General features: G+C 43.7%; 1 protein-coding gene across 2 annotated transcripts in view; it reads left to right on the plus strand.

The window, feature by feature from the left end:
- The window catches only part of LOC116795353 (ubiquinol-cytochrome-c reductase complex assembly factor 1), a 49,011-nt gene that overhangs the window by 24,659 nt on the left and 8,451 nt on the right, over positions 1 to 15,901 (plus strand). For both annotated transcript variants that reach the window (XM_032705016.1, XM_032705017.1), the window contains exon 7: positions 117 to 225. In XM_032705016.1, coding sequence (XP_032560907.1) covers positions 117 to 225 — 109 coding nt within the window. The remainder of the gene's footprint in view (positions 1 to 116; positions 226 to 15,901) is intronic.

Genomic DNA, 15,901 nt, shown 5'->3' on the forward strand with positions numbered 1-15,901 from the left:
TGACCACAAACATATACTGCGAGGAAAATCTTAAATGAGCTGAAATATATATGTCATTTACTCTTTCCTTCTGAAAGAAGCCGTGGGAGCTCTGACTGTGGGGTGTGTCCTTGCAGGATGTGTCTGGTGCGGATGAAGCAGGAGGGCCGCACGGGCAAGTACATGTGTCGCTACATCGTCCACTGCATGTGGGAGGATGTCGAGCAGCGTGGTAAGGTCATGGGGGTAAGTTCTCTCTGGTGGTGGTAATCCTGATGATTCCCATCTTTCAGTGCTTTTGTGACTTTGCATTTCTTAGAAGAATGCCTGAGAATCAACCTGCAGCTGCTCCTTTATTTCTTTATTGGCTTAAGTTGGTGCATGCAGCCCTTACTCCTGACCATTGGTTCCCTCTATTGAGCCACTGAACTTGTTTCTGAAAGTGGATCATGGCCTGGATGAAGATATTGATTTGGTTTTAAATGAAGGAATTTCCCACGTGGTTTACCATGTGACTGCAGAAATGGATTTTGCTGTTGATGGGATATGTTATTGACCTGGATTAGGGGATTGAGTCCAGCATTAGCAAACTTGCAGATGACACCAAGTTGAGGGGGAGTGTTGATCTGCTGGAAGGCAGGAGGGCTCTGCAGAGGGACCTGGACAGGCTGGATCCATGGGCTGATTCCAAGGGGATGAGGTTCAACCAGGCCAAGGGCTGGGTCCTGCACTTTGGCCACAACAACCCCCTGCAGCTCCAGGCTGGGACAGAGTGGCTGGAGAGCAGCCAGGCAGGAAGGGAGCTGGGAGTGGGGATGGACAGGGAGCTGAACAGGAGGCAGGATGTGCCCAGGGGGACAAGAGGGCCAATGGATCCTGGCCTGGCTCAGGAACAGTGTGGCAGCAGGAGCAGGGCAGGGATTCTGCCCCTGGACTCAGCGCTGGTGAGGCCACCCCTGGAGTGCTGTGTCCAGCTCTGGGCCCTCAGCTCAGGAAGGACATGGAGGGGCTGGAGCAGGTGCAGAGAAGAGCAGCGAGGGTGGGGAAGGGAGTGGAGCACAAGTGCTGTGAGGAGAGGCTGAGGGAGCTGGGGGGGCTCAGCCTGGAGAGGAGGAGGCTCAGGGGAGACCTCCTGACTCTCTGCAACTCCCTGACAGGAGGGGGGAGCCAGGGGGGGGTGGGACTCTTCTCCCAGGAACCAGCAGTGGGACAAGAGGGCTGGGTCTTGAACTGTGCCAGGGGAGGTTTAGGATGGATATTAGGAAGAAATTCTTTCCAGAGAGAGTGATCAGCCATTGGAATGGGCTGCCCAGGGAAGTGATGGAATCACCACCCTCCATTCCCTGGAGGTGTTTAAGGTGAGACTGGATGTGGCATCAGTGCCATGGTCTGGGAACCACGATGGGGTTGGATCAAGGGTTGGACCTGATGATCTCAGAGGTCTTTTCCAACCTGGTTGATTCCATGATTCTGTGATTCTCTGCTGTAACAGAAAGGGCGTTTGGGGATAGGAATGAGCAGCTGGAGTGGGGAGAAACTTGACTGGTGCCAAATTGATAACCACAACTTCAGTAATTCCAGCAGAGCTTTGAGTTTTTTCTGTATCTAAAATGGTAAAAGGAAAGTTAATCAACAAGATTTTTATGTCAAGTTCCTGTACATGACTATAACTAGTCATAAGTGTATTTTTTGTTTTGTATTCTCAGTATACCTGGTCTTTATCACAAAAGAAACATTCTAAGGAGAGAGTAGCTGCAAGGAGAGTTCATTTGCAAGTTTGAAGGAAGAGCAAGGTTGAATCTTTCTGGCCTGTTGTGAGGAAGGTTATGATAGTTAGTTGGAATGGTCATTTCTGGCCTTGAAGTCCTGTGTTGGTGATTGCCTTGAGAGAAGGCAGTGCAGAAGCAGTGGCAGTGACAGCAGACCTGATACAGGTGAGGCTGCCAACGTTGAGGGCACTTCTGTGGGAGGACAGGGCTGGGAGAGGTCTCCTGTGTTATGGAAAAGGAAAAGAACTGCTCAGTGATTAAATAGAGGTTTGTCTGTGATTAAAATAAATTAGGCTGTTAGAGAACTGACAGTTTCCATGTAGCAGTAATGACATGCTGTCAAGCCATAGTTGTCAGCTCTCTTGGAGAGGCTGCCAGGGTAACTGGTGAGTTAGGATTTGAGATGCAATCACATTAGTAATTCAGGAAGTGTCTCTCTGGTCGTTTATTTTGTATGTTGTTTTAAAAAGTGTTGATTCGGGTGTAACTTCAGTTATCCCTCAGCAGCAGGGTTTTTTCCTAGTTGGTGGGAATTCTGTAGCTTTGCTTTGTTACATGTTGCATTTAAAGACAAGACATCCTCTTAATCTTCTTTTGGATTAAACCTATCAATTCATGCATCTGAGAATTTCTTGCTATGTTAACGTGCTTACATAAATTCCAGGATGGGAATCTCCTCTTTCTGATACGGCAGTGTGAGTGAGCCAAGACAAATCAGATGATGGCACCAGGGGAAGACTGGATGAAGTAGTTTATGCATTTTTGTCCTTATCCAATGCCTTCCATGTCATATCAGTGACTGGTTCTGCTTTCTCTAAGAACTACACACAGCTCAGATCTTTGTTCTGGGTGTAAATTTAAGGTTGCTCTTCTTTTGTCTGTTCTTTTTGACCCTAATTTTGCCTTATATGAGTGAACCTCAAATGCCATCTTGTAGTTTTCTGTGCAGGGTTGGATGCAGCAGAGAACAAAGAGAAGCAGAACTGGCTGTTTGCTGCTCTTACAGGCACTGCAGGACTCCAAAGTGAAGCATGGTGCAAGTTACATCTGTATGGAGAGTTCTTCAGTAAAATTTAGGGGAAAAAGAGAGAGTGCTTACAGTCAGTTCTTTGTAAAGGGAAGTACAATGTTTCCATTTATGCAAACTAAATTATTCCATGGCTCCCCAAAACCCCCCAAAGTATAAAAACCCCATCAGTGTCCCTATGTTTTTATCCACTCTGGCCCCTCGGATGTTAACACATGACTATTACAATGGTGTGGTTGCTGTATGATGGAACTGCAAGGAGCTCTGGAGTTACTGCAGTGCCATTCATTCCCTGCCCTGGCAGGTTGGGCATCTGTTCAGTTTATCCTTGAATTGAAATTTCACATTCTTTGTCTGTAGGAATGACCCTGCAGTGGGAATCACGAGCCTGCTTAGTTTGCAATACTGTGATTCCTCTAATACACTCCTGACTGTAGCCTGGTGCTAACACAGCTTTTATGTGGCCATAGCAGATGCTCAGATGAAGGACCTGCACACTTCAGGGCTTGATCTCCAAAGTAGTTACACCTTTGTGTTTATTTAGTACATCTAGGCATAGGATTTTCATTAATCTTTAGTGATTTTTTTTTTCTTTCATCTTTTAGTTATTCCTGATCTTTCAGTCATTATTCATAAGTCAGTCCCCTGCAGAGATAGGCTGAGAAAGTTGTGTGAAGATCTCACAGCACCTTCCAGGATCTGAAGGGGCTACAAGGAAGCTGGAGAGGGACTGTGCATGAGGAACTGTAGTGACAGGACAAGGGGGAAGGGCTTCAAACTGAAGGAGAGGAAATTTAGGTTAGATATGTGGAAGAAATCCTTACCTGTGAGGGTGGGGAGGCCCTGGCACAGGTTGCCCAGAGAAGCTGTGGCTGCCCCTGGATCCCTGGAAGTGTCCAAGGCCAGGCTGGACGGGGCTTGGAGCAACCTGGGCTGGTGGAAGGTGTCCCTGCCTGTGGCAGGGGATTCAACATGATGGGCTTTAAAGTCCCTCCAACCCAAACCTTCTGTGATTCTGTGATTTCGTCAAGGCAAATTAACTTCTTTGTCTCTTCTGTAGTATTTATTGTATGTTAGGTGAAAATAATTTATGCATTGGTGTTTCAGGATGTCAGCAGTTCCCTTGACCCTTATCATTGCTCTGTTTTCCTTCCTCAGTGATCCTGCCTTCATATCCCACTTCACCCATGCCCCTGCATGGGCAGGTCCTGTTTATTCCATGCTTGTTCACTTTTCTTCACTCACTTCCCTCCCCTTCCCATACCTGTACCTGACTGAACGGTTTCTCTCCTCTCACCTTTAGCAATTGCAAGGAGTTTTAAATGACTAATAAAGGGCACTTACTCCAGTGTTGCATTCTCTTTATTAATCTTGATCTGTTTATCACTAATAATTCTTTTAAACTGAAGTAGAGGGTTTGTGAGCTGATGGAGGGACATGTAACAACTACTTATTTTCAAGTAGTGTAGTCCTGCAATCAGTATATATTCTACCTTCAAAAGAAGGTAGTCAAATATATCAAGAATAGTAGATAAAAAGAAGGTGTCATTAATGTTCTCTGTCGATGCTTTCAAACTCCAGAATCTGAGCCTTTCTCAGAAGTAATGTAAAGAAAAAGAAGTTTTACTGGATACTTTTAGGGTGCTAAATTATCATCTGCATAGATCCTAGAAGGTTAGGAAATTCCATTCCCTGCTTTTTCTCTCATGCAATCTATCAAAGATCAAAATTTAATTCCAGTTCCTGTACTGTGGTACAAATGACAGAGCACCTGTATGGAATTGCCAGTTGGATGCAATTAGTTTAACTTGCTGACAGTTTAACAAAGCTGCAGTTCTTCAGCTCCTTTCCATATCTAGCAACAATTCCAACCCTTGATGCAGAAAATGGACACTATATTCCTGAATTGATATCCATGGTTTTTTGAAATATGCCATCTGCTCTTAAATATACCGGTCCACTGGAGCCCAAAAGGGATAGAATGTAAAGCATTTTAACTGCTAATTTACATCAGCTCCAGCTCCAAATGGAGTTTGTATTATTTCAAAACCTGGTTGTAAAAACTGCTGAGACCTAAATCTCAGCTACAAAGTTTTGGGACCTGTTAGGCTGAGCTCCTTCAGCACTCCTGAATGTCGGCGAGAGTCAGAAACCCAAACTTGACACAGCTGTAAAAACACAGGGAGAGCCTGTGGCCTCAGCAAATTCTACTGGTGCAGGCATATTTCAGATATAAATTTTACTCTGCTGTCCCTCGTACTAATGAAGTCAGTCTCTTTCGGTGGGTTTGCAGCCAGGTGTGTCCAGTTCTGTGGCTAACCAGTGCTCTTTACTTAATTTTTCCACTAGTGACATTTCTATCAAACTTTAAAAACAAACAGAAAAATTGGCTTGATGCAATGGCTCCAAGTGTTAATAGTAACATTAGGCTGGGTAAAAGACTTCCTTTGGATCCTACTTTGCCAGAGATCTCCACCTCGTGGCTTGCAGGGAATAGATTTACACTGTGCAAGCTGGCAGCTGCCTCATCAGTTTGGGGAGGGAATTCACTCAGGACTGGACATTGCTGCTATTTGTCCTCCCAGCAGAGTTCTGGAGCCACCTGAGTATTAACCTGGCCGACCTGAGTATTGTGCTTTAGTAACTGTGTGGATATAAAAGTTGTTATAAGTTTCAGTGTGTTTTAAGGCCCTTTAGATGAAGCTGCAGAAGGATTTGTAGGTGCTGGAGTTCCCTGGAATGGGATTTCAGCTGATAAAGGGACAATAAGTATGAGGTTGGAAAAAAATTAAAATAAAAGACCCTACCCCCCCCCCCCCCAAAAAAATTCAAAACAACAAAAAAACCAAACACTAAAAAACCCCAACACCCCTCCTCCCTCCCCCAAGCACCCACACTAATATTTCTGGGTGCAAATCACGTGCTGTTTCAGAGAGACCCTTTTAAGGCTTTATTCCAATAACTTGTAGGCTCCCTTTACCACGTTGGTTGGGTGTGTTGTAGTGGCATTGTGCTGCTGAAATGAATTCAAAGTTGTTTTCAGTGCAAAATAACAATTCATTTTATAACCACACGTGTTCCCAAAGCTGCCAAAGAGATAAGACATGGGGGGAGCTGTCAAGCCCAGTGTGCCAAAGCTATTTTAATTTATCATAATCTCACTTTCCTGTTTTCCCACCAGACCACTTAGACCCCTGCCCCCTTATTTTTCCAGGAACACATCTAGGTGTCTTTTGAGTTCGTTTATTGGCTCTGCTGTTCGTAGCACAATGGAGCCTTTGTTACACTTTTAGCTTGAGCTGTTTATACCCAGTGACCCATAATTTGCTCTCAATTACACTCGTGTACATCTGAAGTAATGCCATCAGAATCAATACATATAACTGAGAGCTGAGATTAGCTCTGGGAACTTGAACACCATTTTCTGTCTTGGTACTCTTTTCACAATTAGAAGATTTCAGTTGATGAAAAATGCCATTTTACCTTTAGGGTAGCTACAGAACTTCCTAAACTCAATATAATTCTGTTTTAAGTTATTCTTACTGTTGAGTTCTGACCTTTGTAACTGAAGACTCAGAAGTCATGGTTGGAGTGAGACCAGCAAGGTTGTAGAATGGCTTTAGAGGATGAGGGGACAAGGTGGAAAATTGATAGAATTTTAAAGTAGAACTTGAGTTTTGTATGAATTGAACTGTTGATTCACCTGCAGTGAGAAGTTGCTGTACTGAGGTACTCAGGGGTCCTTTCCAGGTCTGTCTCTCAAATCTGATTGCAAGTCTTGGAGTCAGTTTGGGATGCACAGAACAGAAAGTACATTTTTGAAAGAGAACGGGGGCGGAAGGAAGGTGGATGCAGAATATTGGGACTGGAATGGGGAGTTGGGATGAAGGAAATGTATTGAAGCAAAGTATTTCAGAGAAGGTACTGATTTTGTTTAAGGAAATGGATTGGATATGAAATAGAGGATAGTGTTCAGGACAGTTGAAAGGGGTTTTTAAAAACCTATAAAACTAAAGAAAAAAAGGTTTTAATTTCAAATGGTCTGTGCATATTTTGAAATGCTTTACTAGGACATTTTAAGGAGAAGAATGTTACGATTTTTAATGACCACTTAGAATATATAGAATCTCACCAGTTCCTAGTGTTCCCTTTTTAAAAAACAAACTAAACTCTTGCCAAAGTAGTGAGATACAAAATTGCTGTGTGGTTTTTTTTGGTTTGTCGTTTTTTGGTTTTTTTTTAAATAGGATACCAGCATTGTATGATTAGTTTTACCTGAAGTTATTGTTTTAAGAACATCACAGAAAATAGTTTATGAGCCCTAGATCCTTTCTCAAAGAGCTTGAAAGTTCACAGCAAGTTTCCAGTACTTTGTCATTTCATAAATAATAATATCAAGTACTGTTCCAGAGTAAATTCAATACATTTGATTCTGGAAACCATAATAACTTAAATATGCAGGACAATGCATGTGTGTGGAATGTTACCTTGAAACATCTTGACTGTGACGAGGTCTGGAGCAAACAGTACCCGTGGTGATGCAGGTTTAGCTTTACCAGGAGGTTTGAAATAGGGGTCTGTTTCTCAGGTGGTCTTTAAGGTGGTTGTTCTAGAAGCAGTGCTTGTGGAACTGGCACACCTGGCTGAAATGCTTGGGGCATGTTGCGGATTCCTGGTATGGAAATCAAGGTATAATGTATAATATATGCTTGGGTTCTTTTCAGCTGGCCTGCCCCAGTGTTCTGTAGAGTCTGGCATAAAAAAATCAATTTAAATTTCCCAGATGTGTTGGATCCTGTTACTGTGAGGTGGTGTCCTTGGTCTGTTCTGTGCCTTGCTCTGGTGCCTGCAGGAATTACACTGGAAGATGCCTTGTAGCACCTTTTCTAGAGGTACCTTTCTCATTATTCAGTATTATATTACTCTATATCTATTGTATAGGGAAAGGTTCTTCCCCCAGAGGGTGGTTGGGCACTGAACAGGCTCCCAAGGCTGCCAGAGCTCCAGGAGTGTTTGGACAATGCTCTCAGGGACAGGGTGGGATTGTTGGGGTGTCTGTGTAGGGCCAGGAGTTGGGCTGGATGGACCCTGTGGGTCCCTTCTAACCCAGGATATTCTGTGATTCCCCCCATCCTCACCAGAGGGACTCACATGCCCCGTGGTGCCTGTAGGTGTTGGTGCTGCCCCGTGTTCCTTGGACTCTCCAGAACATGGTGTAGTTGCCACAGTTCAAATATTGAGCAATGAAATGGCAGCTCCCCACAACTGCACCATTATTTTATTTTGGCACTATGGAGGTCCTGGTGGGAGCAGGAAGATGATCCCTGCAGGACCTGCATGGTCTCTGGGCTCAGCAGGGGGGTCACAGCTGTGTTGTCACTGTGACCTGGCTCCTGCCAGTGCTTTGTGCCTCACTCACAGCCAGGCTGTGATTCACCTGCTGTCGGTGCAGGGTTTGGTGACATGTTATTATGCCACTTATTTTGGACATTCACATCCTCAGCCTCCAGTTCTTTTGGAGTTTGCCCCAGAATTCCTCAGCTGAGATCAGCTGGTCTGCTTGGCTAAGCCTTTTGAGGCTCCTGGAGCAGGGTATCTCCAGTGGGGGTTTGGTTCTGTTTTAACAGCTCTGAGTTGCTGCAGTGAAAACATGAATGTGCTTTTAAGCTCCTTCATAAAAAAAGAAAATACCAAGACCAATGTCTGTTCTAGATCAGACCAAACCAACCATGGAGAGTTTCCCTGTTGTTCCCATACATTTTAATCATGTTGTTGCTTGTGCTTTTCACTGCAGGGAGAAAGTCACTGATACCTTCTGCTTCCTCTTCAGGAATGAGCAACTTAATTTTTCCTTATGTTTTTGTGCCTGCCTGTCTTGAAAGACAGTAACAAGCATCAGTTAAGAATCTGATGCGGTGCAGGGGGTGCTGTGGGGCTTTGAGAGGCTGCCCATTCCTTTCCCCTCACACAACTTCCCTGTCTCTGGCAGCCTGGGCAGCACCCGTGGGTTGTGACTTTGATTAAAGCAGTGTGTAGCTGCTGCGGGCTCTCCCAGCTCACCAGATGCCACTGCCACACTCTGTAGTGTCTCTGACCATTTGCCCAGAGCACCTGTGGCTGCCCCATCCCTGGAAGTGTTCAAGGCCAAGCTGGATGGGGCTTGGAGTTAATTATCCTTACACTTCTGTAAGAGCTTGAATATTGTTGTTTCATTCAGAGGTCAGGAAATAATACCGAAAGTTAAAAGATTTGACCAAAATACCAGTGTATCTAATTTTAGAGATCTCTTTTTGTCACTAGCAAAGTGTGCATCATGTGGATTTTCAGTCTGGTCAGAGGGCCTTGAATCCACAAGGATAACTGCACATAAAAAGGGACATTCAGCTGGTGTTGTGGATGGGAGGTGATGGTGTGGATATTTTGGATGGGAGATGGTGGTGTGGATATTTTGGATGGGAGGTGGTGGTGTGGATATTTTGGATGGGAGGTGGTGGTGTGGATATTTTGGATGGGAGATGGTGGTGTGGATATTTTGGATGGGAGGTGGTGGTGTGGATATTTTGGATGGGAGGTGGTGGTGTGGATAGAAGAAAAGATTCAAGGACTCCCTGAAACAACATCTCAGCCTTGGCCATATTGATCACCATAACTGGTCTACTCTGGCCTCCAATCGGGAGGCCTGGAGACACACCATCTATAACGCTGCGGAAGCCTTTGAGAACACACGCAGGATCACTCTCGAGGAGAAAAGGCAACGCAGGAAGAACCGTGTCTTGCAGAATACACCATCTAAGGAGTCTTTCTGTTGTGCCTTTTGCAACCGGATATGTCTGTCACGTATTGGCCTCATAAGTCACCAGCGTGCCTGTAACAAATGTGGATAGAGCCTTCCCAAATCTTCGCTCGTGAAGCCCAGCCATGATGGTGGTGTGGATATTTCGGATGGGAGGTGGTGGTGTGGATGGGAGGTGGGGTCAGTACAGTCTTGGTATATGTGAAATGAGCAATGCTGATCTGAATTGGTTTTCAGATGGCTTGGGCACGGATTCCTTAAATCCACGTGGATTTGGTAGGGAACAGAAGGCAGGCCTGTGAATGACCAGTGGTTTTAGGGGGTGTCACCTGGGGTATGTGGTCATTTGTCTCGTTGATGCTGAGTGCTGGCAGTGCCTTCTGTTTGTAGATGCTGTTTGAAGGCTTCATTTTTCAAAAGCGAGGAAGTGGCAGAGCCCCTGTAATTGATGGAAATCCAGGTCTACAGCTCCAGAGGACAGAGCTGGGTACAAGGAGCTTAAAACCAATGTGTCTCCTTGAGAGCATCATTTGCTCTCTTGTATTTCCTGTTCTGTTATGTCCCTGCAGGGGGGAAGATGGCCCATATGTAGGTTTAATCCATGTTATTCAGGAAACAGTGTATAAGGAAATTTTTGGCTTCTTAAAATCCTTGCCCATGCTTTTAGGATCTTCTGGAAGTTTATTTATTCACAGCAGCATCAAATCTGAATGAAATACAGAAGTAAGATGGAAAACTCACAGTGTCTTACCGTGCAGCTTTTTCATGGTTCACTTTCTTCCTTTGCCTTTTACTTGAGGGCAGAACTAGGGTAGAGAAATAATTTTTGTTCGCTTCTGAAAGGTTACAGTAATAAAGAAACTCTTGTTAACATCAGAGTATATGGCAGGCAGGAGTTTTCACAGTCTGGCATTGTTTATTTTACCAGCAATTTGGAACCTTCTGCACTCTTAAAATATTGGCAAGAAAATATTTAACTGTTAACTGTTCTGTGGCCTGCGTGTGTTTGAAGCCCTGGGGAGGAGGAGTGCTTGGGGAAATCAGGTTTTTCTCAGCTTATGATTGAAACCAGAAGGTGCAGAATATTGGTAGAAGGTGAAAGCAATGTGACTTCAAATTAGAATTTTACCCAAATGTGGAACTGATGGGAGAATGTCAAAGAGGTCACGTATGAGCAGGGCCCTGCCAGGAGGGAGTGGGAAGGCTGATGGGGCAAACACAGATCAGTCTGCCAGGCACTGCAGAAATGAATTTGAAAAGGTGATAGTAATTGTGAGTATTTGCATTTGCCCTGGCCTCAGTCACTGGATATTAGGCTGGTTAATTGCTGACTAATTGTATGGACTCTAACAATTGTCACTCCATTTGAAATGAAATAAACATTTTTTTTTTGGAGTTTTTTAGGAGAGATAATGGGTGACTTTCTGTTCCTATCCAACAGAAACTTGTTCTGGTCCCACATTCTTGGAGAAAGAATGAGTTTTTTTATTCTTATTATTTTTCCCCTAGGGGAGGATGACCTATTTGGTATGAGCAGGATCATTCTTGCTCATATTTCTACATAAAATGTAGCCTCTTCCCATGAGGGTACTAAAAGCTATGGTAAAGGTAGCAAGTTTTTTTAATTGCACTAGCACTTTTCAGGTGAAATTCCTGCTAAGTCAGCAAAGTGACCTGATGTCTGGTGTCCAGGCTCATCTAATGAGCTGTGACTGGAAGCTTGCTGGAAGTCAGGGCAGGAAGGAATAGATACCCAGACAGAGGAGATACCACCAGTATCTGCAAAGGTCAGCAAAAACTGGACAAAACTGAACGTGCTCAGAACTCCTGCTACTGCCAGATGAAGATTCAGAGTGCTGTGTCTGCCAGTGGCCAGAGATATTTGGAATAAAGTATAAGCAGCAGGAGTGTGGATCATTATTCCCTCTGGTCTGTTCTCCTGGCATTCACTAACGAGTAACCTGAGAGCTGCACGGGGAATGTCGTGTTTGGGATCACTGACAGAAATCCTCCAGGAATGCACAGGCCCTTTTTTTACCTCTCTGGTATTTTTTGCTCTTTAATGCCCCGTGGCAATGACTTCTGCCATTTAATTGTGTTGCATGAGAAAACACTTTCATTTTATTTTTAAGGTATTATTTGTTCATTTCATCAGATTCTTTTCTACATCTTTTTTAATGAGAAACAGTGAACAGTAATTCCTTGTTCATCTGCTCAATACCTCTCATGATTTTATCTCTCTATCATCTTCCTCCTCATTTCATCCTGAATATAACTAGTGTTTCCTCATATGTCTCATCATCTTGGTCTTCTCTGTGTGTTTTGTTTTACTTTTGGATCTATTCTGAGATTAAAAGGTAACAAATATGTGCAGCATTTTATATGCGGGTACACCATGGATTTATGGTAGAATAGGGTTCCTCCTTTTGTTTTATATTCCTTTCAAATAATGCCTAAAATTTGTCTTTTTTCCGCACTATTGAATTGTAGAACTTATTTTTTTTCTCTTAAAGATCCAGTTCCAGAATTGTAGCTGCTAAGAGTATGCACATTATTATATAGATTTTATGGATTGTTTTTTTAACACCTACTGCTAGTACCATTATCAGCCCTGAAAATCACTGTTCATAACTGTCTGTGATTTTTGTTTTCATTTATTGTATTTTCTACTGATTTGTACTTACCTGTTTCTGCTGAAATACTTTCCAGAATGGCTGTCACCTTTCCTGGCTCTGCAGCCCTGTTAATGTTATCCAGTATGTTTCATTTAGTTTAGTACCTTATGATCCCTGGAATTTTGTTGCTCTTGACTTTTATTAAGTTATCTGAAGTCTTTTTCTGTGGGCAGATCTTATCACCTGGAATATGATGGACTGGAAGTGTTTAAGGCCAGCTTGGACAGGGCTTGGAGCAACCTGGTCTAGTGGCAGTTGCTGGACATGGAGACCTTTTGGAGGTTACTGTCTAAACAAACAGCAAGTGTTGGGAATTCCCCTGAGCTGAAATCGGTTGGGAGAATACTTGGAGGAAGCACATATCAGCTTGTAGGACTTTGACTTCTGTCAGGGATCCTGGCTGCTCTTGGAGGCAGGATACCCTGGACTCCTTGGGCTGATCAGTGTTTGTGGTGTGACACTTTCTGGCAGTTCCTGAGGTTCGTCTCAGTAAAGAACTGGAGTTTCACAGCATCTCTGTGAGTGCTCATGGTGAATATTTACCTTAATGATTCATCCACCTTTACTACTGTCTCCTACAAGTGCCTCTTCTAAACTGGGTTCTGGAACTTCCTTTCAGTTTATCCAGCTGAATTCCTGATTCTGGTGAGTTCGGAAACACGTTTGTGATCAGTTTTAGGCTTTTAGCAAGTAGTGTTTTAAGAGGCATCACAGGAAAACCCCTCAACAACTGCTCACCTTACAGGGGATCAGCACAACTCGACAGAGCACAGCAATTTGACCTCTTTTCCCTGATCCTTCTCTTGAGAGGTTGTCAGTGAGCTCTGCCAGCCACGTTCTGCAGGGAAGCAGGAATTTGGAATAAGCCCCCATACACTGGATACAGTTCAGATTGTACTGGAATCTCCTCTGCATCTGTAACTATTGCCATGGTAGAGTTTCCTAATTAATAAGCTGCAAGATAGGAACAAACCTCATTTTCTGGATATCAGACAGGTAGGAATGAGCATCTGGTTTTGCTGAAACTTGTTGTATAACTTGCTTTTCTGTGTCTGCTTGGAATAAACTTGCTCTAAGGAGTCTTATTTATTAATCAATTAATAAATGATTACACAATTGGTATGAAGGTAGCAGAACGTGTACAAGTTTTTCCATTACCATGGTGTTTTTATGGGTTGAAGATTTTGGCAGGAACTGGTTCTGCTACAACATAACATTTAGCTTTTATCTAGGTTAATACAATATTGGGGTAAGTTGTCACCAAATGTTGAAGAAGGCTTTAAAGACTTCTCTGAAGTTAATGATTACTGAGGTGTATTACAAAACTACTTCTAATTAAAAAATTACAAAATCTATCAGAAGAGTTAATATTTAAAGTATGCAGGGACTCACAGCTGTGGCTAATTACAAGCAGTGATCTGCTTTGCAGACAAAGTAGCAGAGCAGTTAATAAAAGACTCTAAAAGTGAATAATTTCTTCAATGTCTTTGTCAGCTCACAAGTACATGAGATTGCCTGAAGGAACTGGCCTTTATTTACTGCTGCAGAAATATTTTTAAACTCTTTTATTAATTTAATCTTTTTGAACCTAACTACAGTCTCAAAAATTTCAAAATTACTGTCCTACAAGCAGTAGTGATGTTATAGGACAAAATAAAAGGGCTGCATGCAGCTTTGCCCATTTAATGTCATGTGTGTTTATTAAGAGGGCAGCAGACACCCAAAAAGCCCATATATAACCATATGTGCTTGAATATTATTTATAACTAATGTAAACTACCTTTCAAGTCATTCTCTCCAATTGCAACTTGAGAGAATGGGCATAAAAATGTCTAAATGTTTGCAGGATGACCTTTTTATCATGAAAGCTTGGTCCTGTATCTCCTTCAGGAGCTTTTGCTGATATTCCTGCTCCAGCAATCAGAAGTGTCCGTGGGAGTGGATGATGTTTATGGCAGTGGGACTGCAGAAGTCCCCAGAGTGGACTCATGACAACATGAGTGGACTCAGACCTGTGTACCTTGTTTTGCACAAAGAATGAATTTATTTTTACTGTATCAGCATAAAAGCACTACTTTGCTGTAGTGTTGACCACTTTGACCACTCCAGCCGTGTGCTGCTGCTGTGGTGTGTCAGTGCACCCAGTGTGAACATAACCTGAAAGAGCCTCATCTGAGTTTGAAAAGATGACTGTGCTGACACATCTGCTGCGTGCAGGTACAGGAGCAAATACATTGTACAGAAGAGTCTTTTTATTCTAGCAGGAATGGTATAATGAGAATGAGGGGGTGGAAACCCAAGCCAGAAAATTCAAATATGAAATGAGATACACATGTTCAACTGTGAGGGTGATATGCTTTAGCCAAACACAACTTAGTGAGCTTAGTACAGGGGGAACTCGGTGAAATGTAATGGTCTGTGATATGCAGAGGGTCAGGTTCTATGATCTAATCATTTCTTCTGGCTGAAATCTCTTCATAAAAAAATCTAGTTCAAGCATAACTTACAGCCCAAAGAGAGGAGTTGCTGCCTGAAATTCAATGACTAGTGCTTGTACAAGGCAGTTAGAAATGCCCCTTCTGGCTTTATAGTCTATGGATGGATTAATGTGTTAAAGTAGCTTAAGGGTGCAACACATGCTGGCAAAAGCTGAAGCAGAAAGAAACTCCTGTTCAAGTGCTCTCAGACAGTGACTCCTGTTCAAGTGCTCTCAGACAGTGCAGCCTGTGGCCATCACAGCTGGGGCTGTGCTGGCAGGACACGGGGGTGCAGTGAAACCACTGGGGATCTGCAGGCCCTGCTCCGTGGGGACGGGCTGTTCCTGTCCCAGATCCCTGGGCTAGATGGCTCCAAGCAGGCAGAGCACATCAGAGCCTGTAGAATCAGGAATTGTTAAGGTTGGGAAATACCACTAAGTTTATCAAGTCACCATCAACCCAGCACCACCTCTGTATTCGCCATTAAACCACGTCCCCAAGTGCCACATCCACATGTTTCTTGAACACTTCCAGGGATGGTGGCTCCACCACTGCCCTGAGCAGCCTGTCCTAATGGTTTACAACTCTTTTCTGCTGTTTCTTTTCCCTAATATCCAATTTAAACCTCCCCTGGCACAACTTGAGGCCATTCGCTGTCATCCTGTCACTTGTTACCTTCCAGTCTGTGCACGCTGAGCCTGCTCTGCACCGGGAGCCAAAACAAGCGGGGAGGAGGAGGAGATTCATTACCCAGCAATGCTCTCAGTCCAGCACAGGACACTGATATGGGCTGATCCTAGAGCAGCGTTCACTTTAAATACTGTGCCCATGTGTAAGGTATTTTCTTACCTGTCCAGCAGCACAGGGAAGCAGTGTGCTCTTACTTTCCTAGAACTCTTAGAATGCAAAATCTTGACTGAGGCTCGACTCTGTAACTCGTGACCCTCAGCACTTGGCTGTTGGGTGATGCACACAAACTCCTTGAGGCCAAAGATGAGGTTCCTTCAGTACGACACTGAAAATGCAGCATCTGTTTGCTGCAGTCGTCCCATGGGCAGGAGTCTTTCAGTGAAGAGTTGTGACATGTAGTAGGAAGATACGTTAGCTGTACATTCCCTTTTGTAGAGGTCTTGGAGAGGTGAGATCTGTACCAAAAATGGGTTCCTTGTTTTGAACTAACA

This window comes from Chiroxiphia lanceolata, chromosome 17, assembly GCF_009829145.1.
Source record: "Chiroxiphia lanceolata isolate bChiLan1 chromosome 17, bChiLan1.pri, whole genome shotgun sequence".
Taxonomy (NCBI): Eukaryota; Metazoa; Chordata; class Aves; order Passeriformes; family Pipridae; genus Chiroxiphia; species Chiroxiphia lanceolata.